Source organism: Pteropus medius, unplaced genomic scaffold (assembly GCF_902729225.1).
Source record: "Pteropus medius unplaced genomic scaffold, Ma_sr-lr_union100, whole genome shotgun sequence".
NCBI lineage: Eukaryota > Metazoa > Chordata > Mammalia > Chiroptera > Pteropodidae > Pteropus > Pteropus medius.
The window spans coordinates 34,065,960-34,092,705 of record NW_024354500.1 but is presented as its reverse complement, the minus strand read 5'-3'; the positions used below and the strand labels follow the sequence as shown (position 1 = coordinate 34,092,705).

Here is a 26,746-nt window from a genome sequence, read left to right as displayed (position 1 = left end):
CAGATGACAGCAGGTTTCTCTTTTCCCCCAGGAACTTTGGGAGGATTGAGCAGATGCAGTGAGACCCTCCTGGCCCTGATTCTAGAAGAATACCAATCTTTGCCACTGAAAAGACTGAACAGAGAGGCTTCTTCAAGCATCAATCTACAGGAATTATATCTTGGCATTGGACAAATCTCTGACCCATTTTATCAGACATTGCCTTCATTCTCAAGATTGTTGCCACCCAAGATATCTCAGCAGCTGGAACCTAACGTTCTTCCACTGCCATCACCAATAAATAGACACCGCCTACCTAAGACGTCCCAGCATCCAAAGTGAAGAGAATCAAGAGAACACAAAATAAATGGTTTCTAACAAAATAGAGCTATTGGCAAAGTCTACCCCTAGGTCAGCAGAGTTCTCTTACCTTGTATAATGAACAGTTAAAGACAATAGAAAAGATGGCTGGGGAAGCATAAAAATATCTCAGCTTTCATAAAACTGAAATTGTAGTTAATAATTATAGGCCAATCTTTCAGATTTAGATAAGAACAAAGAATAACAAAAATTTCCTGAAATTGATCTAAGTAGATCTTAAAAATTAGCTAGTTAACATAAATATTATTATTTGACATCTTAAACTTTTTTTTGAGGTGGGGGGCAGACAGGGTCTAAATAATGTTATTTAAGTGTTGACAAAGCTGGGCTAGATTTCGACCTTGAATTTGAACAAAAGGAACACCCTAATTCTCAATATACAAAATCATAAAAACAATTAAAGAGATTCAAGCATAACACACACATAACATCTCAACTTTGCTGGACCTATAAATATGGACTATAATTTGCAACAAACAAACAAACAAATCGATAAATAGGAGAAACAACACCTCTGTGAAAACAAATGAAATAAAGAGAGGAAAGAATAGATTCGGAAAACAGATCCAGTCAACTTTCTATGTGAATAACAGGGGTGCTCAAAGAAGAAAAATGAGGAGATAAAGAAGAAGAAGTTATTAAACAGTAGAGGGAAGTTTATCTGAGCAGAAGCAGATGCAAATCTTCAGATTAAAATGCTTCAGTAAATTTCAAGCAAGAAAGATTTTTAAAAAGACACATATTATTGTGAATAAAGACCACTAACTCAGAATTTTTTTAAAAAGTAAGCCTTTACTATTTATAAGAACTGTATTACAGGAGGGCAGGAGAGAGTGTTCACAAATCAGAGGTTGATGATCATCACAACCCAGTTCTTTAGCACATCAAAATTACAGGCTTTTAAAAAATATCTGAGTGTACTCAAGACCCTCTAAATTTTGCCTATGATGAGCACAGAATGAGGGGTCTCAGGACATCCTGAGTGAAGATGATTCTTTATGATGCTCATCAAGGGAGGGTACAGTGGGCTTTACAAGTGAGCATATTTCAAAAAGCCCATATGAAAGAGAAACTGAAAGGAGTCATCTATTTAGTAAAATATTTAAGATCTGTAAATAAATTATACTATTTATCCTGAGGAATAAAATATTAAATAATTTACTGTTGTAATTTTTAAGTTCTAGCATTCAAGAACTGGAATTCTGTCAACGATGGCAAGGGTGATTTCCTAATTAATACTTTGGCACATCTTGGCAAGATTCCAGGACTCCAGAAAATAAAAGAAAAATCTAAAAAGCTTCCCGAGAGAAAAAAAGTATTTGATTTCTGTAGAAATAGTTTTATATGACAATGTCATTTACCTTTTCTAAAACTCAGTTGTTTAATACTTTTACTATAGCATGAAACATTAACTTGATGTTTTATAGTAAATATATAGTAAGTAACAATCTATTTGGATTGATATGGACTAAGTATGAGGGGTGTGTGTGTGTTCATGTGCATATGTGCCTGTTACTAAAATGAATTCTAACCACCAAAGACTTAATTTTATAATAACATTAATCCACTGAAATTTTATATAAAATAGACTTTGGTCAGGCAGAGTTTGAACTCTGTTGCAAACAGTACACATACAAAAGAAATTAAGCATAATAATATTTGAGCAAAGACATAACATTACTAATTTGACCATTTTTTTAAATCAAGAAAACACTACCAAACACACTCATATTACTACTTTATATACATTTATTTTTCATATTTCTTATATAGCTTTTTACACACATTATTCTTTCACTGACTTCAGTTTCATAATCTTTGGGACTGAAGACATAATACCTACATTTAAGAAACTGATATGATTAGAAAGTATTCACTTCTTTGTAAATCTGCCTCCATGGGGGGGTGGGAAATACATGAATATACAGGAAGTATTCACACTGGCAAGAGTAGTCTGGGAGTGCTGAATAGGATCCATTTGACCATCTGTTTTATGAGTCATATTTCTTCAACTAAACAATCAGTGAATATCAAGAGACAGCACCAGATTATATTAGGATATTTTACACTGGACATTAGGGGCTCAGGGTCTTCCATTCTGGTCCATATTCTTCTTGGATGCTTTTCGTTTATTTAGATTTGACTCTAGATAGTGGGAAAGGAAGGTGAGGCAGAGGAATGGTATTTAGACTTCAAGTTCCAGCTGGTTTTGGCTGCCATGTTCATGAAAACAATTGTCACCTTCTTTCCACCAAGGTACCTTGAAAGAAAACAAGGTTAGGGCATTTTATAGTTTCTTTCACTGGGCCTGTCAGAGATTAGTATCGAAAAAAAGATATTTTCTGTAATTAATATCTAAGCTTAGAAAGAGATGGGAATAAAAATTGTTTGAGTTGGGGAAAAATAAAAGAACAAAAATATTTACCCCACCCACACTGACTATATTCTCTTTTTCCCAAGCCTGTTCTCCTTGAAAATCTTGTTGAACATACCAAAGCATCTATCACTCTTAACCTTTGCAAGGGAATAATTTGGGAGAAAAAATGTCAATGAAGAAAAGAGGTAGAAACTGGAGGGTGAAAAGAAGCTGATGTTTTGTTATTCACAGAAACTCCTGTGTACTCACTGAGATTCTTCAACCTTCCATGTTTTACCAGTTTTTTCCTACTTTTCCATATGGTATAAAATTTCACTCCACTGCCCAGGATCCTTATTATTTTTAAGAGTACATTTTTTATAACTCTCAGAGGAGCGAAAGGCTACTTGCATTAGTCTTTTCTTCATCTAATGTCTGCTTTAGAAAATAGTGTAACTTGTGATTTGACCTGTCTAGACATATTGTCTTAATTTCTCTCTATAAATTGAGCTCACTCAATTTCATCACACAGGTGCTACACACACATCTAGGCTTGAGGTGAGCAAAACTTTCACTAGTGGAGTCGTCATTTATATCCATATTTAGAACACTGTACAGTACCTCCCAATAAACAGAATCATCATAGCAGTTCTGGTCAAGTGGCTGTCCCCAGATGGGTAACTTTAGAATTAAACCTGTGAAGGTGGGGAGAAAATAAGTCATGTCATGATGCTAAATAGGAAAACCTACTTGCATAGTAGTTAAATAGTCTAAAGTAATTACTGTTATAAAATCATCTCCTAGAGCTTACATGATTACTGTCAGAAGTTCAGAACATTTTTACATTTATCAATCAATATGATTATTAAATTATGCTGAGAGCATGAGGTACAAGGAAGTGTTTACTTTTATACTGACCTGTGAATATCCCTCCAACAACTGCAGTTCCGATAGAAGAACCTAGTGCTGCTGCTTGCATGGCCCAGGTAGACCTAGGAAGCCAAAATAAAAGAATCTTGTTTTTTTGCAGGAAGCCAGCAAACAAATCTCACTCGAAGGTGTGGATGCCTGCCACCTTCCGGCCAGAATGCAGTATTACACACAAATAACCAAACATTTATTACACTTTTCCTTTTATTTCATATATTTATTTTCTTTGAAACTCTTGAATGATGTAAAAAAAAAATCTTATAAGCACTTAAACTAGAACCACCCTTTTCTTCAAAATGATAAAAAGATCTTCCTTAGACAAGGTTTAGTATTTTCTAAAAATGTGGTACCAGGTTTTGATCTGTGACCTGATTCATTCAACAAATACTTATTGAGTACTTGCTTCTCACCAGCTTCTCTTCTAGGCACTGAGGACCAAATAATGCACAAAACAAACATGAGCTTCAACCTCTCCTCACCCAATCCCCAAAGAAATAATCGTAATGAAATTTAAAAATCAGTAAGGTCAGAAAAGCTCATTTTAACATATATTGTAGAGATAACTCATTGAAGATTTTAAAGTATATCTTTATATGTCATCTTAGAAGTAGTTACCTTAAAATGAAATGAGTAAAAAATACCTTATAATCTTGGGAATGGAAGAATGTAATAATAAGCTATTGAAATGCATAAGGGTGTTACATGAGTGACAAACACACTAGGCATGTAGGAATCTCCTTAGCATAGGGCCTCACCTTTAGCAGGCAATTAGTAAACAGTTGTTCAAAGATTGAATGAGTGACTGCAGAAAAGCAAACAATTGGAAAATGAGAGCGTGTTAGTGTTTCATCCTCATCATTTAAAGAAAAGAATGTACAAAATAGATTTTTTTCTCTTTACTTGAAGAGATTAAATTTTTCAACTATATAAAAAAATTATAGAAGTAACACATGATGAATATAAAAAATATTAGAAACCATAAATTAAGAAAAAAAAAGAGAAAAAGTTTAATTTCCCTCAAATCTTATCACTATAAAAATGTAAAATATAAAACATATATTTTTATAAAAATTCAATCACGTTATAATACTAACGTTTCCATTGAATCTTAATGTCCTTTTATGTTAGTAAATGTAGATCTGGATCAAAATTTTAATTGCTACAGAGTATTACACTGTGTAAATATACTGTAATTATAGTTTTATAGGTTGGATATTTAGGTTGCTTCCAACACTTTATATTTTGTAAAATATAAAGCTGTGAGAATACATCCTCTTACGAACACTGTGAACTTGTTCAATAATTTTCCTAAAATGATGTGTATCTAGAAATGAGATTTTTAGTAAAAATTAATAAGCCACTTAAGGGCTTTTCCAAATTGAAAATTGTCAATTCATCTCCTCATTTCTTTAGTCACCATTTGGTATTATTATTTATTTAATATTTATCAATTTGATAACTAAGAAATTAGTAACTCATTTTCATTTGCATTTCTTTGATTACTAGTGAGGTTGCATATTTAATATATACTTATTTTTTTTTATTTTATCATGCTTGATTTGCATTAAAAACATTTTGGTATTGGGTCTTAAAATTCTGTTAGATCCTGGAAAAAACTGAAAGAAAATGTGAATATTTCTAAGATTGTCTTCCAAATTTGCAAAAGGGGTAAAAAAGAAACATATAGAAAAATGAGTCAGCTATACACCTAAAGGAAGAAGCAAACTTTCTATTCAGTAGAAAAATATGATTAAGTAAGTTTTTCAAATATTTATCGTTACTGGTCTCAACAGGGTTAAATTTTAATCTGCTAAAATCTTAGAGAAGATTTTTCTTTTCAAATTATACCACTCTAGCCAGTGGTCATCTTGGGACATTTTCAAATACACATTCACCTTCTCTTCATGCTTGCAATTGGCTTTAAAAACTGATATTTTCTTCCTTCTGATTTACTTTCTGATCGATTTGTACTCTATGATCTTTGTAGCTGTTTTGTACAGATGGTACTCATAAAAAATTGTTTCAACCGCCTTGCTTAAAAGTGACAAACCTGATGGTTTATGACATTACTTTTATTCTCCAGGATTTGATGAGAGCTGTTCTTCCTCTGGCCATTTAAATAAACACTATGCCCACTTTGGGAAGAGTCTAGGTCTGCTAGGGATTTTAGAGAATAAATAGTACTACTCTGCTTTTGCAGAAGAGGAAGCAGAACCAGAGAAGTTGAGTGATTTGTCAAAGGTTGCATAACTAGTTAGTAGTAAAGTCGGAGCCATCTGCCAATTTTCCTGATTCTCCAGATCCAACGGCTTTCTGCCTTATGCTAACTCATTCTCCTTTGTATGGATTGGACTGAAAGGACTGCTCAGTTCATCACATATGTTCATATGTCCCATTTTGTGGGGTCAAGTAAAAGAGTAAGACGATTGTAATCTGACTCTGATTATCAAATGGCCTTATCTGCTAGGAGACAGTTGCCTATGGTAGAGTAATTAAATTAACACTGTTAATTTACAAAAATCCTCCGCAAATATTAACGTTAGTAAAGACACATCTTCCAATCCATTTTATTCCCTCAGTTATGTGTATTTTTGGCTACGATAAGGACAATACTTAGGAACTGTGGTCTGGACTGCTAAAGAAGCAGCTCCTTCATCACCGGATTTCACAGAGTGAGAGAAAACATCATCAGACGTGGTGGGGGAGGGGCCGAGAAAACCCTGTTCTTTCACTCACTTGTCAGACACTCCCATGGCTACTGCCGCAATGCCCGCAAGGCCTCCTATCACACCAGGCAAACCATGCAAGTTATGAACCCCGCATGTATCTTGGATCCTCAGTTTAGTAGCAAAAAGTGGCTAAAATTGTAAAACAAAGGGTTATTATTTTGTTAGATATACAGAACTCTATAACTAAAGTAAAAGATCATGCAGGAAAAATTCTACTTACAGTCCACTTCTCCATCTGTATCTAAAACCCACTTCAATCGAAGAAACTGAATACATGGATGGCGAAACTCCTCATTTCAGTCTTTAGTAGTTAGATTTGAAGGTGAGTGATCTCAAGTCTTATGCCTTCTTACCTACTGGCCTTATCTTAAATGCCCTTAAAAGGGCATAAGGTCCTTAATTATACAAAACAAACACCAACAACAAAAACTTTAATGGAACTGCCTTGAGGAAAGTAGCACAAGTATTTAACATTCAATTCATACTAAGTTATAAACAACTGATATTGAATTCTTTCCTGCTACTCAAAAGAAGTCAGGAAAAAGCAGAAATCACTGGACACAAATGCAAGTCGTATCTTTGACAAGAAGGCAAATGATGCCCCCAGACAAGGAGAAGTGCTTATAAAAAGGGTTTTCATAGCTTTTCTATGCTGGTGGGATGAGAGATGATGGTGCAGATACAAAGTTTGACTTAGAGCATCTGTCATACTTACAGTCAGAAACTTAAATCCAAGCACAGAGACCATTCCTGCAGTGCTCCCAATGATCATAGAAACGCACAGGCTAATGTCCATGTCCGCACAAGTGCCCACAGAAACCCCTCCAGCAAGGGTTGCATTCTGAATATGAACCTGTGTGAAATACAGAAACATGAATGAAGTGAACCGAATGAGGCAAAGTTCAGAAGGATGGAAGGAATCTAGGGTTCGATGGACCCCATGACACATTCTTCAGTTGCAAGGACTATTATTTTGAAAAACAGGATTCTTTGTAATTATAGAAGGCCTTTCTTCTAAGCAGTTGAGATTTGATATCTTTCTTGCCAGGATTTCTTGGTAGTGTATGAGTGATCAGGTTAGTGAGACCAGTGTGGGGAGGGATGCGGGGAAACCAAAAGAAGTTGTAGTAGAAGGGCGGAAGTGTATAGAGCAATTATTCTAGCAGCATTTTGTCTGCTGATGCAATATTGATATTCCAATACTGAAAGAGAGAATGTGGAGATATCTAAGTATACACATTACACATGAAAGACAAGAGCTTTCACAAATGTCACTGTACTGAGAACATTTGAGGATAGAGGAAAGAGTCACTAATTTCTCTTTACAAGAATTCCACAGAAAAATAATATTTCATCTATTCTGCCTGAAAGAAAAGGTTCTCAGTACTTTTACATGAGAACCACTGAGCTGTACATGTTAATTTTTTTCAACTTTCTCTTATGAAACCATTAGTAGAAAATTGAAATAACATGTCCTTTAGCTATGCTTGAAAAAAATGACAATATCCTTTTCTTCCACCAGGTTAGAAAAAAAGAGAGGCTGTTCATAGGATTAGTCCTTCACTGCCATTTCTCTACCTCAGAGGCAAGAAACACAAAAGAGCAACTTGGGGGCTTTAAAAAAATCTTATATTTTGAAATAATTTTAGCCTATGTGAAAGTTGAGAAAATACTGCAGAGAGTTTCCATATATCCCTCATCTAGTTTCCCCCAGTGTAAATATCTTACATAATTATAGAACCGGGAAATTAGCACTGATATAATAATATTAAAGACCTGAATTGAATTTTACTAGTATTCTCACTAATGTCCTTTTTCTTTTTCAGAATTTTATTCGGGATCTCACATTTCATTTAGCTGTTATTTCTTTGAGAGGAATATTTGCAATTAGGAAAATAGAATCCACTTGCATCTTCCACTCTCTTTTTCTACTTTTGGCAAGTCCTGTTTCTCAGGAACATGTTCTAAGGATGTGGGGACGGTTAGCTCTATCATTAAAGAAATATGCCTCAAATCTTTGATTTTTAGACTATATTCCCTACTATAAATTCCTTGATAACATTTTTTAATTTGCCAGAGTATGAATTTGATGAAGAAATGAATGAATAATGTTATCTTCAAAATATTCTTCAAGGTCTGCAGTGTTGCGGTTTTTGACAGCTTAGCAGTGATGAAGAAATGACCTACTCATCTGAGAAACCATTAGTGTCAATTAGTGAAGCTTCCATGGGAGTGAAGGAGAGCAGTTTTCCACTCCCAAATATACCATTTTGGGGATATTGATTATTTTGTGTTGGTTAATTTTAAGAAACAAAAAACTCAGGAAGAACCTTTGACTTTTCCTCTTACCTAAAAGAATTTAGACAGAGGACTTACTCCAGGAAAGGAGCTATGACCATAGATAATTATATTTTAATATGAACTAGGTGTGACGGACAGGAAGGAACCCAGCAAGGCCCTTTTGATCAAAGTTCTTTCTGTGTGCCACTGTTAAATGTGGTCCAACAAACATTTATTTACCAAACATATGCTTCTCCATCTCCACATGAATTGTTTTCCTCTCATTCGATGTCCAAACCATCACTCCCCTTTCTTTTTAGCTCAAGATGGCACACAAGCCTCAATTGTCTGATTTTTCCTTGGATCCCATATTCTTATGGATACCCATATATACATACATAATTAAATTTAATTATTTTTCTCTTGTTGATCTGTCTCATGTCAATTTAATTCTTAGGCCAGCCAGAAGAACTAAGAAGGGAAATAGGGAAAAATTTCCCCTCCTCACAGAGGTTAATATGATACTTACCATGCTGAGCTTGCCTCGGTGCTCAACGAGACTGGAGAATGCATAGGCTGTGAGCACGCAGGCAGCGAGAGAGAAGTATGTGTTTACAATGGCCCTGTACTGTTTGTCTCCAGCATCGGCAACGGCTGAATTAAAACTGGGCCAAAATATCCATAGGAAAAGAGTTCCTGGAGTAAACCACAAAAGAGAAATATTAGTTCTGCATATGGATGACAGTCCAGGGGAGGTAGTTTGCCTTGGACACTGACAATGTTTCTACTCTTGGGCTTGGTTATTCAAGAGTTAGGGGAAAAGTCAGCATAAACAAAAGTTGGATTCAGAGGATGTTCCCTTCTGAACATCTTCGCATCTGTGTTGGAGTTAACTTTCCATTGTGCCTGACCAAATAGACAAGAATCTGGCAAGTTTACCCCTACTCACCAATCATTGCAAACAAATCTGAGTGGTACTCAGACTCCTCATTGTCATGTCCCCTTCTCAGGCCTGGTCGATATAAGATGCCTGCTACAGCCAAGCCAAAGTAGGCTCCAAAGGCATGGATCGTCATTGATGCTCCTATATCAGAGGCCTGATGGGGCAAAACATTCACATAAATAGAAGTGAAAATGAGTCTCACTGTAGGAGTAAAGTTAATGAAAGGAATGTTTTATTGGTTAAGCAATAGATCAAGAGAAAGACAAAATATGTCAGAGAAAGGGGGATAAAACAAGATAGTGGAGCAGAAGAAATACAGGCTTTGGAGCCACATAGAACTGATTTTTAATCCTAGGTCAGATACTTTCTTGTGATGTGACTTTAAACAAATTACTATACTTCTTTGAATTTCAGGTTCTGTAAAATGGAAAAATATTTCCCAGCCAGCATAAGTGAGATCATGTTGTAAAGTGCTAGGTCCTTAGTGGGCATTCAATACATTTTAGGTTATGTATCCAGGTTAGGGAGATTTTCAGTGAAATATTATGCATTGCACATAATGTAAAACAAAGATGATTTTTGTATTTACTTGACATCGCAGATAAAAGTCACTTAATTGCAATGCAAAAACTTGAAGCCTCAAAAAGCCCAGGTCTTTCTCATATTTTTTCACTATGTTTATGGTGATATGAAAACAGGTCTGAGGTCCAAGATTTATTTGAAGAAATATATTTTAAGTCCTTCTTTAGTACATTGTATGGCTTTGACCCAGTTTTCTACATGTCCTGTCTTTTGAGGGAAATGGCAGAGTGCCAAACCTGAGGCATTGATAGGAAAATAATATGACTTTATTAATTTATTTAAGATTTCATACTTAATAAACTTCTATGTACCTTTCAGGTCCAGCTTATCTGTTATTTCCTCAGAGAGCCCTTCCTTGTTCACCAAATCTAAATTAGGTTTTCCAGTTACATTCTCTCATAGGCCCCTCTACTTATTTTTCATAGTATGTATTATAGTTTATAATAACATTTATGTATGTGTGTATGTGTGTGTGTGTGTATGTGCATGCTTGTGTGCCTATGGGTGGGTGGGTGAATTTATGATTATTTGTTTGATGTTTGTCTCCCTCACTAGACTGTATACCCTATAATAATAGGAATCTTAACTACTTCGTTTGTCACTGAATTACCAACATATGACACCTAGAAAGTTGTCAAAAATAACGGCTGTTGGATTAAATATTCAATAGAAGCATACACAAAATATTGAAAAGTACCCAGATATGTTCTATTCATAATCCTTGAGGAACTGAATGAGATTGGAGAAGAAATTTGACCTAGGCATTAACAAAAGCCTTAGAAAAGGCTATTCACCTAGTAATTGAAATAGAAATAGAAATTGATCATTGATAGATAATATAATGCAATAAAAAAGAGTTTGGGAGTTAGAAAAATCTAAGGTTGAATCCAGATTCAAGCAAGTCATTTAGTATCTGTGATCATCAATTTTTTGTGTGTATAAATAGTAACAACAATAATACCTACCTTACAGTGTTACAATGATGAAATGAGACAATGCTTATAAAGCTCCTGATTTACAGTAGGCATTCAAATAATGAGGGCTATTATTACTACTTGCCATGGTATCACTGTCGCCAAGGTTTGTCCCTGCATAGAGTGGGCATCCATTATTGTGACCACAATTGATGTCCAAAGCTAGGTAAGTATAAATGCTCTAACTCTTACCATAAACTTCTCAACAACCAGATATTCATTGCCAACAAAGACAGTAATTTCTATGATTGTCATGATCAGCATTTGGATTGGACTTATTTTTCCCAGGACAGCTCCAAAAGAAATCAGGACTGTAGCTGTGCTGAAGTCTGCATTTATCATGCTGAGGGGAAAAGAAAGAATACATTAAAGAATAATGCACACCCAAAATAAAACTGTGAGTTGTAATGAACTCTAGCATCACCTTATCCAGAGTGTAAGGCTCTTCTCCCCATCAGTCCCCATCAGGAACTTTTTCCAAGACGACTTTTGCCCTCTCCCACTTTCTAACCCTTCCTCTCTTCCATTCATTATACATTCTTTAGTTCTCTAACATTTACTTTATCTTAACCTACCTGGTCTTTATCTCATGTTTGGTTTTACTTTATTTTTGTTGATCTGATAAATGAAGTATTTTCTAAAGTGTTTACATTTCAAAAGTAATCTTAGAAAAATACCTAATGGTAGATTTTTGCTTCCTGTAGCTGAGATGGAAAAAATAATAATTTTATGCAAGGGAATTTCTTATACCCTTAAAGTCAGACCAGAGAGGACATAGACATGCATCCATTATCCAGCTCAGTAGAGCAAGGCTTTGACTTGCATTCTTGGAGCACAACAATCTGCTATTGCCTAAGGGAGACAATTTGGCAGCTAGTTCTGAGGCTGACTGACAAGAGACTAAACAGAGAAACAACTGCTCTGAAAGTACAATGAATGAAAACTAAGGGATGCTCACCTTATGATTCCAATAGGAATTTTCTGTCCATGGTAGTGCAGGATTCCCCATATAAGAGTGCCCCATTGGAGACCCAGAGCACCAATGAACAGGTTGATACCCACACTACTGAAACCATATTTCTTCAAGAAGGTCATGAGGAAGCCAAACCCAACAAATATCATAACATGCACATCTTGGAATACTGCAAAAGAGCAAAGAGAAAAAATTGTTAGGGGAGTACTAAGAAAGTGTTACATCATAGTAGATCCCATTTATTTAATGCTACATCCTTTGCATACGACACTGCAAAGGGAGTGCATTAACTGGGCAGCCAAAGCCTGGGTTTTAGTGCCAGCTTGGCTACTTACTAGCCATGAGACCTTGGGCAAGTTTTCAGTATTTGAGCCTCTTCTTGGAACACTGGGCACTAACATCAGTGTGCTTTTCATAGTGTGCCTTTTATCCTCTCCTTGAAGAGTTTTCTATTATTTTCCACCCAAGGAAAACTTTGCAAAACACAGTGCAAGTATTACCTGCTCTTGCAAACTTATCCCATACTCCCAGGGAAAATTAATATTTCCTCTTGTCTTTCACACACAACTTTCTGTATATACCTCAGCTTCAGCATTTGTCACATTAATTAGCATTTATTTAGTATGCATCACACTATAATAGTCAATGAGTTGTCCATCTCCTGCACTAGATAGTTTTCTGATTGATGAGATTAGGACATATTCATCCATTGATCCCCAGAATTTGGCATAAAAGCCTGCATATAATAAAAGAGGCAATAGTGACTAAATGAATGATCTACAGTCTCCATTTATCAAATGTGTATAATAGTACCAGCCCTGGAAATCTTACCAGATCTTTATTTAAGTCAAATGGGATAATGTCTTTGTTAGCACTTTCTAAACCAACGTAAGAAATGCTGTATCCCTTTTTTTTTTATCTTTCCAGATTTATTTCTGTGCAAATACACATGTACATTTATTTTTACAAAAAATATCATACTATAAATACCATCTATAACAGTATCTTGGTGTCAATTTAGATCTATATTTTATTTGGTGTGCATGTAGATCTATATCATTAAAACTACATAGCCTTCCACTGTATAGATACACCAAATTTATGTAATTTTCTGTCACCAGACATTTGTGTTTTACTAATATTTGACATTATAAACAATGTCTAAAACACCTTTGTACCCCTATCTCTGGTATAATCATTTCCTTAGGTGAAAGTTCCAAAAATAGAATTGCAAGATTTGGAGACTATAAGCATTTTTAAGGCTTTACAACGTTAACTTTAAGGTATATTGGTTTTATCTTACTTCCAAACAAGTTCCTCTGTGTAGCCAGTTCCCAGTCTATAGCTTTCAGCACAGGTGAAGACTGCCAGAGCGCCCCAGTCGACACTCCTGCCCAGTCTGTTAACCTTGAGGTAGTTGACCAGCTGAGGCATCACCTATAATTCAAATATTCTCTTGGCACCACAAAGGCAGTCTGGAACATAATTTTTTGAGGGATATTTTCACCAGAGGCTGAACTGAGGGCAATCTTTCTGCCCTATCTAAGAGTTTGTTCTGGTTCCAGGGCTATTTTGGTTTTAAACTTCTGGAAAAGTTTATCTTTCCTGGATTCATGTTTTGCCTTGGAATGCAATTCTCCCTCAGATACTTCACCTATGCTTCCTGTAATCTCTGATTCATCTTCTTTTCCCACAGCTTCAGGCATAATCTCACCTTTCATTTCAAATTCTGACTTTGTATAGGCCTCCTTACGTCCCAATCTCCAGTCTAGAGTCTGATGCTCATTATTGCAGTAATGTGCCCTGTGACATCTAGAACATGTTCTGGGGCCTAAACAGCCACAGACACTACGGAAATGAGTGCCAGACTTGAGCCAGAGACACACAGATTTTCCTGCCCCGGGCGGGGAGGATCCTCGGAAGGTGGCTCATTTGAGTAAAAGTCTTTTTTTCCTAGGTAGCTGGTGTCTAAAAACGGGCAGACGGCCTCGACACGACAGCACCTGGCAGCAAGAGAGGAACCGGCGGCGATGGAAGGCGTCGGCTCTTCGGGACAGGGGCGCCTACAGCTGCAGCGCAAAGGCCAGCAGAAGGCCGCACGGCGTGCAGGCTAGCTCCGTGGGCCCAGTCAGCCCTGCCAGCAGCGCCCGGCCATGAGGGCCTCCAGGACACTTTGCTGGGGAACTGCTGACTGTGCTGCAACCACGCCGGCACCGCCTCCGCGAAGGCCAGCTGTGCAGCAGGGCTGTGCACGGTCGCCATGGGACGCGGGATCCGGCTGCCAAGGCTGTATATTTTTGAGGAGCAAATACTTGATTTGGTGTCTGGAGGCAAATGCTCAGGTCTGCCAGTCATACCACATGATTGTGTGACTTTGGGCAAGTCACTTATTCTCTGTGAGCTTCAGTGTTCTCATCTGCAATACTGAAAAGGCCCTATTTCACTCTGAGTGGGATAATCTTGATGGGGAAGGAATGTGCAGTAAAGCACTATACAAATAAAGCATATGCTCAACTGCGAGGTAGTGAAGACACAGGATTTTCCCTCAAGAAACTTACAGTGTAGTTGGTGAGGCATATTTGGTAGAACCGTATGCAACTGACATTTTTACATTGAAATTGCCAATAAAAATTGTTCTAATATTGGCAATTTCTTGTGGTTCAAGTTAATAGACACGCAAAGCAAACAGACCAAATCTAAAATATAAAACAAATTTAACAAATATAGAACAAGAGAGAAAATACAAAACAAATATAAACATAAAACAGGAGAGAAAAAAATAACACACTTAAATGTCGAATTAATATTAACCACCATGGCTTGAGGGTTAAGCAGAAACAGACATGAGGGAGGACATGCCTAGAAGTACATGTCAGAGGAAACTGATGTTAGAATCCAATTAACTTATCCAAAGGGTGGAGTCAGCATTTGAATTTAGGCCTGACTCCAATTCCTCCATGCCCTGGGCACTGTAGGGATGTAAGGATAAGCAAGGCAGAGTTTTGGCCTCCTAGACACTCACAGACCTGTTTCTATGCCTTGGCTCTCTCTACCCCTCTGTCTTCTACCATCAGGCTCAGGAGACAGTGAGGTTAGAGTGGGAGACTATGTCACTCAGGTTTGTCTATACCTAAGGGAAGCTAAGGTACACTGCCCAGATCTTCCCTTCAGAACAGAAGCATTCATTTCTTCCATTTCCTGTGGCTGTTAGGGATGCTGCCGAACAACAGCCCTAAGCTCTCCATTCTCTTGGGACATGCTTTTGTCTTGTCAATGTCACAGACCACCCCCAGGTAACCTGTATCCAGTGACTGATTCACATGAGAATACCCTCGCCTCAGGAAAGGAGCATCTATAGATAGATAATCCCAGTCTCAGAGTTTCCTGCAGGGTCAGCTGAGGCCTTTCTGTGTCTCCTCAAACCCTTCTTCTGCAGATGTGGATCCTTAAAGCACGCCCTGATAAACTTCTCTCAGACTCATGTCTATCTTAGAGTCTGTTTCCTGAGGAACCCAACCTGTAGCACAGTCCCTATGGGCTTCATCCTTCTCTGTAGAACTTTCCTCTCTTTCTCCCTGACACAGCTTACATACCACATTTATTTCAAATTTTGCAAATTAAATCAGGGGCAGTGATCACTTCCAGAAGAGGATGATGAAGCTGGCTTTCAAAGGGTCCTCAAGCATTTGAAAAGGGCCCCTTGGAAATATGGAGAATTATCTAACAGGATAGACAGATAAGATTAACATCATAGATTAAGTCGCTAGGGTCCTTTGGTGGTCAAGAAGCCAGTCTAACTTTTGCATGAATGCAGCAAATGTAAACATAAAGAGAATGAGAAAACCAGACAAATCTTTCTTTGATTCAGGCACACACTGGTGTCATTTACTCCTTCAGCCCTATCCATTAGACAAGGCTTGTGGCCTATTATTACTCACTGGAGCCACTTCCCTAGAGAGCTAGTAGGAGGAAGGTGAGAAAGTGAACAATAGATCTCTGAAAATTGTCCCTTGTCAGCAGCTTTGAGGGAAGTCTCAGAGAGGGGAATGTTGCGCAATCTTTTTTCTGCGGATAGGTAACTGTCAACTAACATCAACCTGTTTGATTTTTAAAATATAGGTGGCCATTTTTCTTGACAAGTTGTTTCTTCATCATTTAATTTCTACATGTAAACATTTAATTTAGATCATAAACTAAGTTGGAGTGGAACTTAGAGAATATGCATGGTTTACTAACTGGCTATGGTTTTACTAAACCTTTCTCAGGCAGTGTTTTCCTCCTTAAAGTTTGGATTAAATGAAGTCTAAAATCTCTTCTAGCTCCACAATTTGTTTATGGCTATAAAGTTAGTTAGAATAAAAATAAGTACCTGGTTTTACTGATTCTACTTTTTAAAAATTATACCAAGTTATTTTCCTGAACATTCTTTTCTTTTTTCTTAGAGTAGTCTTGTTCCTCCTGTAATCTGATTTTAAAATATGCAGTAACCAACTAATTTAAAAAATTGCTTTATCTAATTTTGTAATATCTCACACTGGTAGTAATTATTCTCCAGATTCTGTCCCCATCCCCCTTTGATGGAAATGCAAACCTTTTACATGGAAGGAGTTACTTGTATTAACTGTGCTCCAACATTTTTTAACCCCACCTCCCATCCTCGCCCCCCCACCCCTCCATATAATTTTTGTTACTGCGTTTTGCCACAAGGGGGCTTAAGAACCCCATCTATTAGGTTGCTAAAGAGAGCTTACGAAATTGTGAAAGCTCTTGATAGATCGTGATTCTGTATAAAATATATGGATAAAACTGTTCATAAACAATTAGAATTATGCATTATCTTTCAGTCTGATCTAAGAATTTGTGGGTCGGGGACTAGGGACAGGGCCACAAGTTCAGTTTTGTGATGCAAGACTGCCATTAAGGGAAAAAGAAACCTCTTTGTAGAGGAGCAAGGGATATCTTTAGTGGTTTGATTTTTTGTGAAGTCTTCTGACAAGTTTTAAGAACTGCCAAGACATGCTTACATCATATATTCTCAACGAGGGGCAATTTTAGCCTCCAGAATAAATTTGGTGATGCCTGGTGTTTCTGTTCTATCTTACTTCCACATGTATCTCGCAATAAGATATCTTGCAAGCCCTGATAACTCGACATGTTTAAAATGCAACTGATTATTACAACTCACCTCTACCACCACCAAGAACCAAACAAAATGAAACAGAATCCTTCTTTTTCTCTATTTCCTATATATGCCTGCTGCCTAGAAAGTCTTCTGCATCCCACACCCACTCTTCTTTACCTGGCAAACCAGATTTTCTGCATGGTGTTACCAGACATAGCTATAACATTGTGCATGTCCCTCATTTTATTTGTTTATCTGTTTATATGTTTTGTTACTCTATGTGCTCACTTATCATTTATTCAAATAGACCACTGAGAGAGCACTGCCAGTAAGGCACATTCTTTCAGGAGAAAGTAAATGCAGGTCTGAAGGTAGAAATCATAAGGTGGCTTGTCCCTGGTAGACCCCAGCAGAAAGTCTGGCACCTGTAGCTTTTCAGGAAATGCTTCAGTTATGCATGAATAAATGGATCACTGGTGAGGGCTACTGAGAATTCATCTAATTAGGACTGTAAAGCTCTTATTCAGAAATATTGTTCTTCTGGATTAAGTGGTGAAAATTGTTCAGCTCATTCTCCAATTAGAAGTTTGTTGACTTTTTGTTTTGTTTTGATTTTTTAAAAATAACTTTTAAATTACAGTTGACACACAATGTTATATTAGTTTTAGTGATATAACTTATGAAATGATCACTCTTAAAAATCTAGTACCCATCTGAAACCGTACAAAGTTACTACAATATTATTGACTTTAATCCTTATGCTATACTTCACATCCCAATGACTATTTTGTAACTACTAATTTGTACTTCTTAATCCCTTCTCCTCCCCCCCCACCCCCGCCGCCCCCGCAAGCCCTCTCCCATCTGGCAACCATCAAAATGTTCTCTGTCTCTATAAGCTTGTTTCTGTTTTCTTTGTTTATCTTGTTATTTATATTCCAAATGTAAATGAAATCATATGGCATCTGTTCTTCTCTGTCTGACTTATTCCACTCAGCACAATACACTCTGGGTCCATCATGTTGTTGCAGATGGCAAGCTTTCATTTTTTTTTTATGGCTGAGTGATAGTTCATTGTGTATATGTACCACCTCTTCTTTATCCATTCATTTATCGATGGACACCCAGGTTGCTTCCACATCTTGGCCATTGTAAATAATGCTGCAATGAACATATGGATGTACTTGTTTCTTCAAAGTAGTGTTTTGGGTTTCTCTAGATAAAAATCCAGAAGTGAGGTTACTGGATCCTTCTTTGCCCTTGTTATAGCCTTTGTTTTAAAATCTATTTTGTTTGGTATACGTATTGCTACCCCAGCTTTGTTTGTTTGTTTCCACTTTTATGAAATATCTTTTTCCATCTCTTTACTTTCAATCTCTATGTATCTTTCGATCTGAAATGGGTCTCTTGTAGGCAGCATAGATAAAAGTCTTGTTTTCTTATTCATTCATCCACTCTATATTTAGATTGGAGCATTTAATTCTTTTTAATTTAAAATACTTGTTGATAGATATGTCATTGTTGCCATTCTTTATTCATATTTTTAATATATATATTTTTTCTTCTTCATAAAGGAGTCCTTCCAACATTACCTGTAATACTGGCTTGGTGGAAATGAACTCCTTTAGCTTTTTATTTTCTGGGAATCTCTTTATTTGTCCTTCAATACTAAGATAGTTTTGCTGAATAGAGAAATTTTGGTTGTAGGTCCTGGCTTTTCATCACTTTGAGTATTTTGTGCCAGTCCTTTCCAACCTTCAAAGTGTCTGTTGAGAAAACAGCTGCCAGTCTTATAGGAGCTCCCTTATAGGTAACTAACTGCTTTTCTCTTGCTGCTTTTAAGATTCTCTCATTGTTTTTAACTTTTGGCATTTTAATTATGAGGTGTCTTGGTGTGGGCCTCTTTGAGTTCTTTTTTGGGACTCTGTGCTTCCTGGGCTTATATGCCTATTTCTTTTGTCAGGACAGGAAAGTTTTCCATCAGTATTTCTTGAAATAGGTTTTCAATTCCTTGCTCTCTCTCTTCTCCTTCTGGTATCTGCATTGTGCAAGTGTTGCTAGGTCCCAGAGGCCCCTTAACTTATTCTCATTTTTAAAGAGTCTTTTTTCTTGTTGCTATTCTAATTGAGTGTTTTCTGCTACTTTATCTTCCAATTTGCTGAATCAGTCTTCCATTTCATTTAATTTGCTGTTGATTCATTCTAGTTTATTCTTCATTTCTGACTGTTTTTTTTTAATGTTTTCTATCTCCATTTTTATATTTACTATCTTTTTGAATCATTGACCATCCTTATAACCAGTGTTTTGAACTCTGCATCTTGTGTATTGCTTGTCTCATTATGTTAGTTTTTTTTTTTTTTTGAGATTTGTTCTGTTCTTTCATTTGTGACATAGTTCTTTATCTCCCCGTTTTTGTTGCTTTCCTGTGTTAGCTTCTATGTATTAAGTTTGGCTGTGATGTTTCCAGGTCTGAGTACAGTGGCCTTCTGTAGTAGGTGGCCTGTAGGACCCAGTGGTACAGTCTTTTTTGGTAGCCTGAGCTGGGTGCTCCAAGTATGTCTCCTGTGTAGGTTGTGTGTGTCCTCCTGTTGTAGTTGAGCCTTGGTTGCTGTTTGCACATCAATGGCAGGGACTGACCCTCAGGCTGATTGGTTGTGGTGGTCGGGACTACAGTGGAGAAGCTCTTGTTCAGGGTCTGACTCTATGGAGCAAGATTTACTTTAGCAGGGCTGTGGTGCCTAGGCATCCAGTCTGCCCTTTGGCTGTGTTGTCTTGGAGGCAGGTGGGTGGTGCTCCAGCTTGATCTGAAGCTGGCTTCTATGACCTCCTGGGAGGGGCCCCACTACAGGCCAAGTTCAGCTATGTCCTGTGCCTTGCCTGGAGCCTCTTGGTATGAACCACTAAGCAATTTGCAGATGGCTGGCTCTTGTACGGGCTTGGAGGTGTCTCAAGAGGCCAACTTGCGAACTGAGGCCAGCTACCACTAATGCTAAGCTTGGAACTGCTCAGCAAGAGATATGGGGCACGCCGAGGCAAGATGCTTCTTGTTAAGATTTTGTGAACTTCTGAGAGATTTTAGGAAAGTCTGTGCATGATTTGTTTTTTTTTAATGGTTGATGGCCAGAAAGGCATTTGCCATGCATATCTTTTCCTTTTAGTGAGTTTCAGTCTTTTGAGCCATTGGTGTTGTGTTCTGAACTCATCTTTTCTCAGAAAATAGTATCCTTAGAGTGGTATCTTTCCTTCCCCACTTTCCAAATATTTTAATTTCACATATTTTAAATATTTAGAAAAATAGTACAATGAACAACTATGTACTATTCACTTAGATTTATCAGTTGTAAATAGTTTCCATATTTGCTCTCTCTTTTCAGATATATATGTATGTATTCTTCTAAGTTGTTTGAAAGTTAGATAACATTTTGCCTAAAACCACCCTAGCATGAGTCTCCTAAGCAAAAGGACATTTTCCTAAATAACCACAATATCATCCTGACATTCAACAAATACAACATTAATACAATAATATTATCTAGTATCAAATCTATATTTAAATTTCTCCAGCTGTCCCTAAATTGTCCTTATACATAATTTTTTGACCCATTATGTATTCAAATTTCATACCTTTTTTTTTTGTTTGTTTGTCATGTGTCTTTAGATTCTTTTAATTTAGAGCAGTTCTCCCACATGCCATTTATTGGTCATGGTGTTTTGTCTTTTATGTAGAATGTCTCACAGTTTGTATTTGTTTGATTGTTTCACCATAATTAAAATCAGACTAAATATTTTGGCCAGAATATTATAAAGATGATGTTGCGTACTCACATAATTTGTTTGTTCTACTCGCGATAGTAAGTTTCAGCACTCCATTAAGACTGTTCTGCCAGATCTCTCCATTATAAATATACCTCTCTGGGGTGATTCTTTCAGACCATGCAATCCCTAAGAACTTTTCACCTAATGGTTTTAGAACCTACCGATGAATCTTGCTGGAATCAATTATAACATTTTTAATTTCAAAATGATAATTTTCTATATCTATTATTTCTTTTTTATTAATCACTTGGCATTTTTCTGTGGACAAAAACTTCCTCCTTCTCTTCTTACTTCCCTTTAAGGAATATTTCTATGAGCTCACTAAATGCTTTTTTTAAAAAAAATTTCAATATGTCATAATCTATTACTATCACATCATTATTTTTAATGCTTCATATATTTCCAATTTGACTGGTTGGTGCTCTTTCAAGCAGGATTCTATATTCTTTAGACATGTTCCAATTAATCTTTATGCATTTGGTTTACCTTGTGCTTTCTTTGCCCTGACCTGGTACCAGCAATTTCTCCAACGAGCCCCTGAGTGGGGAATTGCATTTAGAAACTAATATTTGGGTTCTATTTGTGCCTATTGCTCCCAATTCTTTTAAGCAGACAAAACCATTTAATTCAAAGGCAGCACACAGTGTCCTACAGGATGCTGATATCTTATTGGAAGGTCATAAACCACAAGCAATATGCTAATTCAGGCATCGTAAGTATTCTAGATATCCCTTAGGACGACAGCAAGCAGTGTCCTAGAAATTGTTTATACTGCACAAATGAGTTACCTTTTGCCCATAAATATGTCTAGATTTGCTAAATCTTTTGGTAATAAATGAGATGAATGATATCTGAATGAATATAGGAACAAATTCTTAAATGTGGATTTTAAAAATAAAGCATTGTACTTAATCCACTGCTAATATTGAAATTGTTAGTTTAACTATATTTAAAGTGGTTCTCAAGTGTGATTTGAAGATATCTGGAGGTCTTGGAGACACTTTTAGGGAGATGGAGAGGTTAAAACTATTTTCATGATACTAAGATGTTATTTTTTTTACTGTTTTGATATTTCCACAGATGGCAAAAAATAATGGTATGCAAAATTACTAGTACTTAAGCATGAATGAAAGCAGCGGCATTAAACTATACTTAGTCATGGTATTTTTCACCACCACACACTTGCAGGAAAAAAAGCCAGTTTTACTTGATAAAGCCATAAGAATTGTTAATTTTAACTATTGATTTTCTCCCATACATGTTTTTTAAAAAATATTCTCTATAAATTAGCGTGCTAAAATGAGATGATACACAAAACACTACTGAAACCTGATGGTTATCCCAGAAAAAAGGACACTTTTGTTATTGTTTGAATTGCAAACTGAATGACAACTTTTTTTCATAACACTCCATTTTTACTTGAAACAAAAATTGATATAAGGTATGGTTTTTCAGACAGGTAGTGACAATTTCTGAAAAATAAAAGAAACGAGGCTGTCATTTCTTTTAGTTAAAGGAGCTGACAGTATTTGTTGGCCATAATACATTGTGAGTTTTTAAAAACTTAGAATTTCAGAAAGTCTGTGTCTGTCACTGTAAACTTATTAGTTTACTTATACTTCTCAAGGCTTTTCTGGTGAGATTGACAAATACCCTTTTTTATATGATAAAATATGTCAACATCTGGAATAACTGCATAACTGTGAATCAATATTCTTCTTATGAACAAAGTACAATGTTATACGATCACACATGGGTAAAAGATTTACTCAAAGTGCAAGATAGACTAATGGATTTTAATGTAACAGAGTACAACAAGATCATTCAATGTCCCATAGGTATTAAAAACTTTGTGGTTTATAAAATCTCTAATAAAATGTGAATGGTCCATATAGCCTTTCTGCTTTAACTCTACTTTTCTCTAGTCTGTCTACCTGCTAGCAAAACTTAGCTGACAGTCACAGTCAAGCTTTATTCTTTGTCATATTATTTGCCTCAACTGAGTGACCAGCCTTTTGCTAGGTTGGAAGCCAAAAACTATACAGTATAGGCAGTTTCTCAAATGAGTATCTCTGAGGTCATTCATGACATGAAACATGCTTCCATGGTTGTTCCCAGGGCTGCATACCATCCTTGTTTTCTCTGCTATTCAAAAGAGCATAGCAGAATACAAGGAAATAAGAGGAATGAATAAACTTATATCTGATTAAATTTACTTAAAAGATAAATTAATATCCTGCTTTACTAATTTGTGAAAAACTCATAACTTTCACCACACTGCAATTGAGAACTGTTGTAACACACTGCGAGCTTCCTAGGCAGGAATCGAGCCTTCCCTATGCTTGAAGCACTGCACTTGGCATGGTGCCCTGGGCAGGCACCCCCAAATGCTTGATGACTTGAGTATTGTAATATACGTGAATAACCACAATCATGTAGTTTCTAGGGCTATTCTACAAAATATTTTAACCATGGATGATAATACAGCTGACCTGAAAAATTAGTACTAGCCAGAATTTTAGGTTTTGAGAGCCATCTTACAGAAAAGAAAACTTTTGATTGTGTATAGACTGCGTTGTGGATAGCATTTTGAATGAATGAAGACTGCCTTGCATGTAAAACCTCACTTTGTGTTCTGCTTAATGCCCATCTTTGGGTCCCCAGAGGCCTCTATTGATTGAATACTCTTTCTCTTTCCCTGCCCCCTGCCCATGTCCTGGCCCCCTTAACTCTGGGGAAGAGGTTATAGTGGTGTGTGTGAGTATGTGTGTGTGTTGTCTATTTATAAGTAAGGAATTTTGTTGAATTTATGTATAATACACATTGATCGTTAATCATCACTACTATTGGCAAGTGTGACTTGATGTTTTCTTAAAAAAAGTGCACAAGAATCCTGCATTTGATATCATCTTTGATTCTTCTGTCTTTTCTACATATATATATAAAGAATATATATATAAATATATATTTGACACAGATGATGTATCAGAAAATCCTGTTAGCTACACTTTCAGTTATAGCCTGAATTTAACCATTTCTTGGTTCTTTCTCCACTGCTGTCTTGGTTCAGCCTGCTATCATTTCTCTGCTGGATGACTAGATTGTCTTCCTAATATGTCTTCCACTTCATTCCTGCAACTCTCTACAATTTATTCTCTACTTAACAGCCAGAAGAATGCTTCAAGACCTAAGTCACATCATATTCTTCTTCTCAAAGTCATCCATCGGCTTCTCAATTTACTCAGCATGAAAACAATGTGCGTATATTAAACATACCAGGACCTTTGCATTTTGCTATTTCTTCCACACAAAATCTTCTTGCCCTAGTATGCATATGGTTTGTCCTCTTGCTTCTTTCAGTTCTATTTAATGTCACTTCATATCAGAAAGAACTATCTAGATGATACATTAACCACCTTCCTCAATCAGATTTCTCATTTTCCACAGAACAAGAAAACAATTTAAATGACTATTTCATAAACTTCTCAAAGATGTACAGGACTGATATAATTCTAGATGAATAGAATAAAAGTTAATTAATTGCATGCAATGGATACCTTGGGCTATAAAAAATTAATTCTTTCACATTAGCTTGGTTGCAAAAAACTGAAAAGACAACTTCCCTCATCCTTAATATTGCTTCAGTTATTTCTGTGGAATTATATTACCATCTAAATGTGTACGTGTATGTATATATATATATATATATATATATATAATTGTTTTTATAAATAGAAAATATATAAAATTTTACATACACACATATACATTTTTTTGGCTTGTGTGTTTATAGTCTGTCTCTTTCCACTGGAATGTAAATTTTATAAGGGCATGGAATTTGCTTGTTTTGTCTGTTTTGTTTATTGTTTATTCACTACCTAGAGCCCTAGAGCCTAGAGACTTAAAGACTGCTTTGTAAGAGTTGGGAGCTTAATAAACATTTTCTTAATGTATCATGAAATGAATGAATTTTCATGTTTCTTGTAAGTGAGTATAAGGGCGATATGATTGCTAAGCAATTGATAAAATGACCTTGTTTAGTAATTCTTCTCTCTGACTTGTTTTTCCCTCAAATTCGGAATTGAAGTTTTGCCTAGGAAATTTGACATTATAACTTAGAGAATGTAGCTTGAATTATGCAAATTATGAAGCTCTTAAGCTTTTAAGACAACATTATTTTAATAATGCTAACTTTAGATCATATTTTGACATTTTGTTTTCTATGCTGTTTTGTAGCCCTTTGTTTACATGTGTAACAGACAGCAGAGTCTTAGAATAAAGAAATCATATTTGTTTTATCTTTGAATAAGTTTGCTGTAGCACATGCTTGGTACTAAATGAAAATAATTATTACACGAATAAATGAAACATACAAAAATATACAGAGTTGAACAGAATTCTGTTCTGTTTTGGTGTTCTCCAGCTTGAAAATCGTAAAATTATTTGACCAAGAACCTCTTAGACATCTACATAGTGTAAAGAGAACTAGACTTGGAGTCTGACTCTCTGACTTATGGTTCTAACTCTGTTTTTAACTTGCAATTATGCATTTTGGCTGAGTCACTTAGCAGCTCTAGGTCATAACTTCTACATGAGAATGCCCCCCTTTATATAAACTCCCTCTAAAAGTATAGAAATGAGAAAACAAAAGTTGTTTTTAAAAAGATTGCACATTTGTTATAAAACTATAATAGTTTTATAATACTTTAAATAATTTTTGATTGTTTAAAATTCTTTGAGCTTCCTCTAAAAAAATAAACAATCTATATAGTAGGGATATGATAACACTACATCCATGGTTAATGAGGTGATGAACATGCCTGGTTCATCGTAAGCAATCAGTATATGGTAGTAATTATTGTCATATTAGCTATGTCATAGCTTGCTCTTCCAAACTTTAAACTAAATACCTTCTTTCCTCTGTCCCCATTCCCAGGGGAGGATTCTGCTTTTAAAATGTTAGGTGCTCATACTTTTCTTCTCATTTCAAAGGAAAAAACTGCCTTCCTTTCAGAATTTTATAAAACCTCGAGTACATCCTTTTTGATTAAGACTATGTTTACATCCTATGTGACCCAATATGCTCCTTCTTATACTTTAGGGCCCCCACATGAAATTCTGGCTCTCCTTCTAAATATTTTATTTTGTTTCTACTCTCTCTCTTCCAAAGTTAGCTTTTTTGTTTTGCTGTGGGAAGTGATATTTTTATACCTTGCAGAACTACTGATAAGTTCAAAGGAAAATAAGGTCATTTAGCAGCATGTAGGCAACACAAGAAATTCGTCAATTATTTTAATTTTTGGCTTGTTGTTTTGATATTTTAATAGATACAGATTCTATTCTAACACATCAATTACAGAGACCAGATGCCACAGTGTAAACTTGTAATATCCTTAGCACTCATAACTATCATATGATTCTGTAAGAAGCTCCAATGTGGAGCTCAGATGGTTAGAGAATTCAAAGATTTCACATTCTGAGAACCTGGAAAATCTAAAAATATATAATAAAAGGTAGATTGCCTACTCACGAGGGTATAATACAAAGAATTCATCTATTGACTTGGAGCTGTTGGTCTGCCGAAGAGCGCTGTAATCCGTTTCATATTGAACAAATAATCCAAATAAAACAATCATGGCAACCTCCAGGCTAATGGCCATGAGAGGGAATTTGAACCTCAT

The 26,746-nt window shown here is 36.1% G+C and overlaps 2 protein-coding genes and 1 pseudogene across 7 annotated transcripts in view; 1 reads left to right on the top strand and 2 right to left on the bottom strand.

Moving 5' to 3' along the window:
* The window catches only part of CUNH6orf141 (chromosome unknown C6orf141 homolog), a 54,785-nt gene extending 40,513 nt beyond the window's left edge, over nucleotides 1-14,272 (top strand). For 2 of the 6 annotated variants that reach the window (XM_039852937.1, XM_039852938.1), the window contains one exon: nucleotides 32-2,793. The gene's annotated coding sequence lies outside the window, so the exon portion shown is untranslated. Of the gene's footprint in view, nucleotides 1-31; nucleotides 2,794-11,442; nucleotides 11,552-14,084 lie in introns of those variants that run through there. The other 4 variants (XM_039852939.1, XM_039852940.1, XM_039852945.1 and 1 more) reach the window with 4 other exon arrangements.
* RHAG (Rh associated glycoprotein) lies at nucleotides 2,546-26,746 on the bottom strand. Its single transcript, XM_039852947.1, has 10 exons — nucleotides 26,596-26,746; nucleotides 12,113-12,296; nucleotides 11,347-11,497; nucleotides 9,605-9,752; nucleotides 9,185-9,351; nucleotides 7,091-7,228; nucleotides 6,383-6,504; nucleotides 3,635-3,708; nucleotides 3,338-3,411; nucleotides 2,546-2,620 (listed from the first exon to the last, which is right to left on the bottom strand). The coding sequence occupies exons 1-10, from the start codon at nucleotides 26,744-26,746 to the stop codon at nucleotides 2,546-2,548; spliced, it is 1,284 nt and encodes a 427-aa protein (XP_039708881.1).
* Nucleotides 13,427-14,393, bottom strand: LOC120594812 (programmed cell death protein 2-like; annotated as a pseudogene).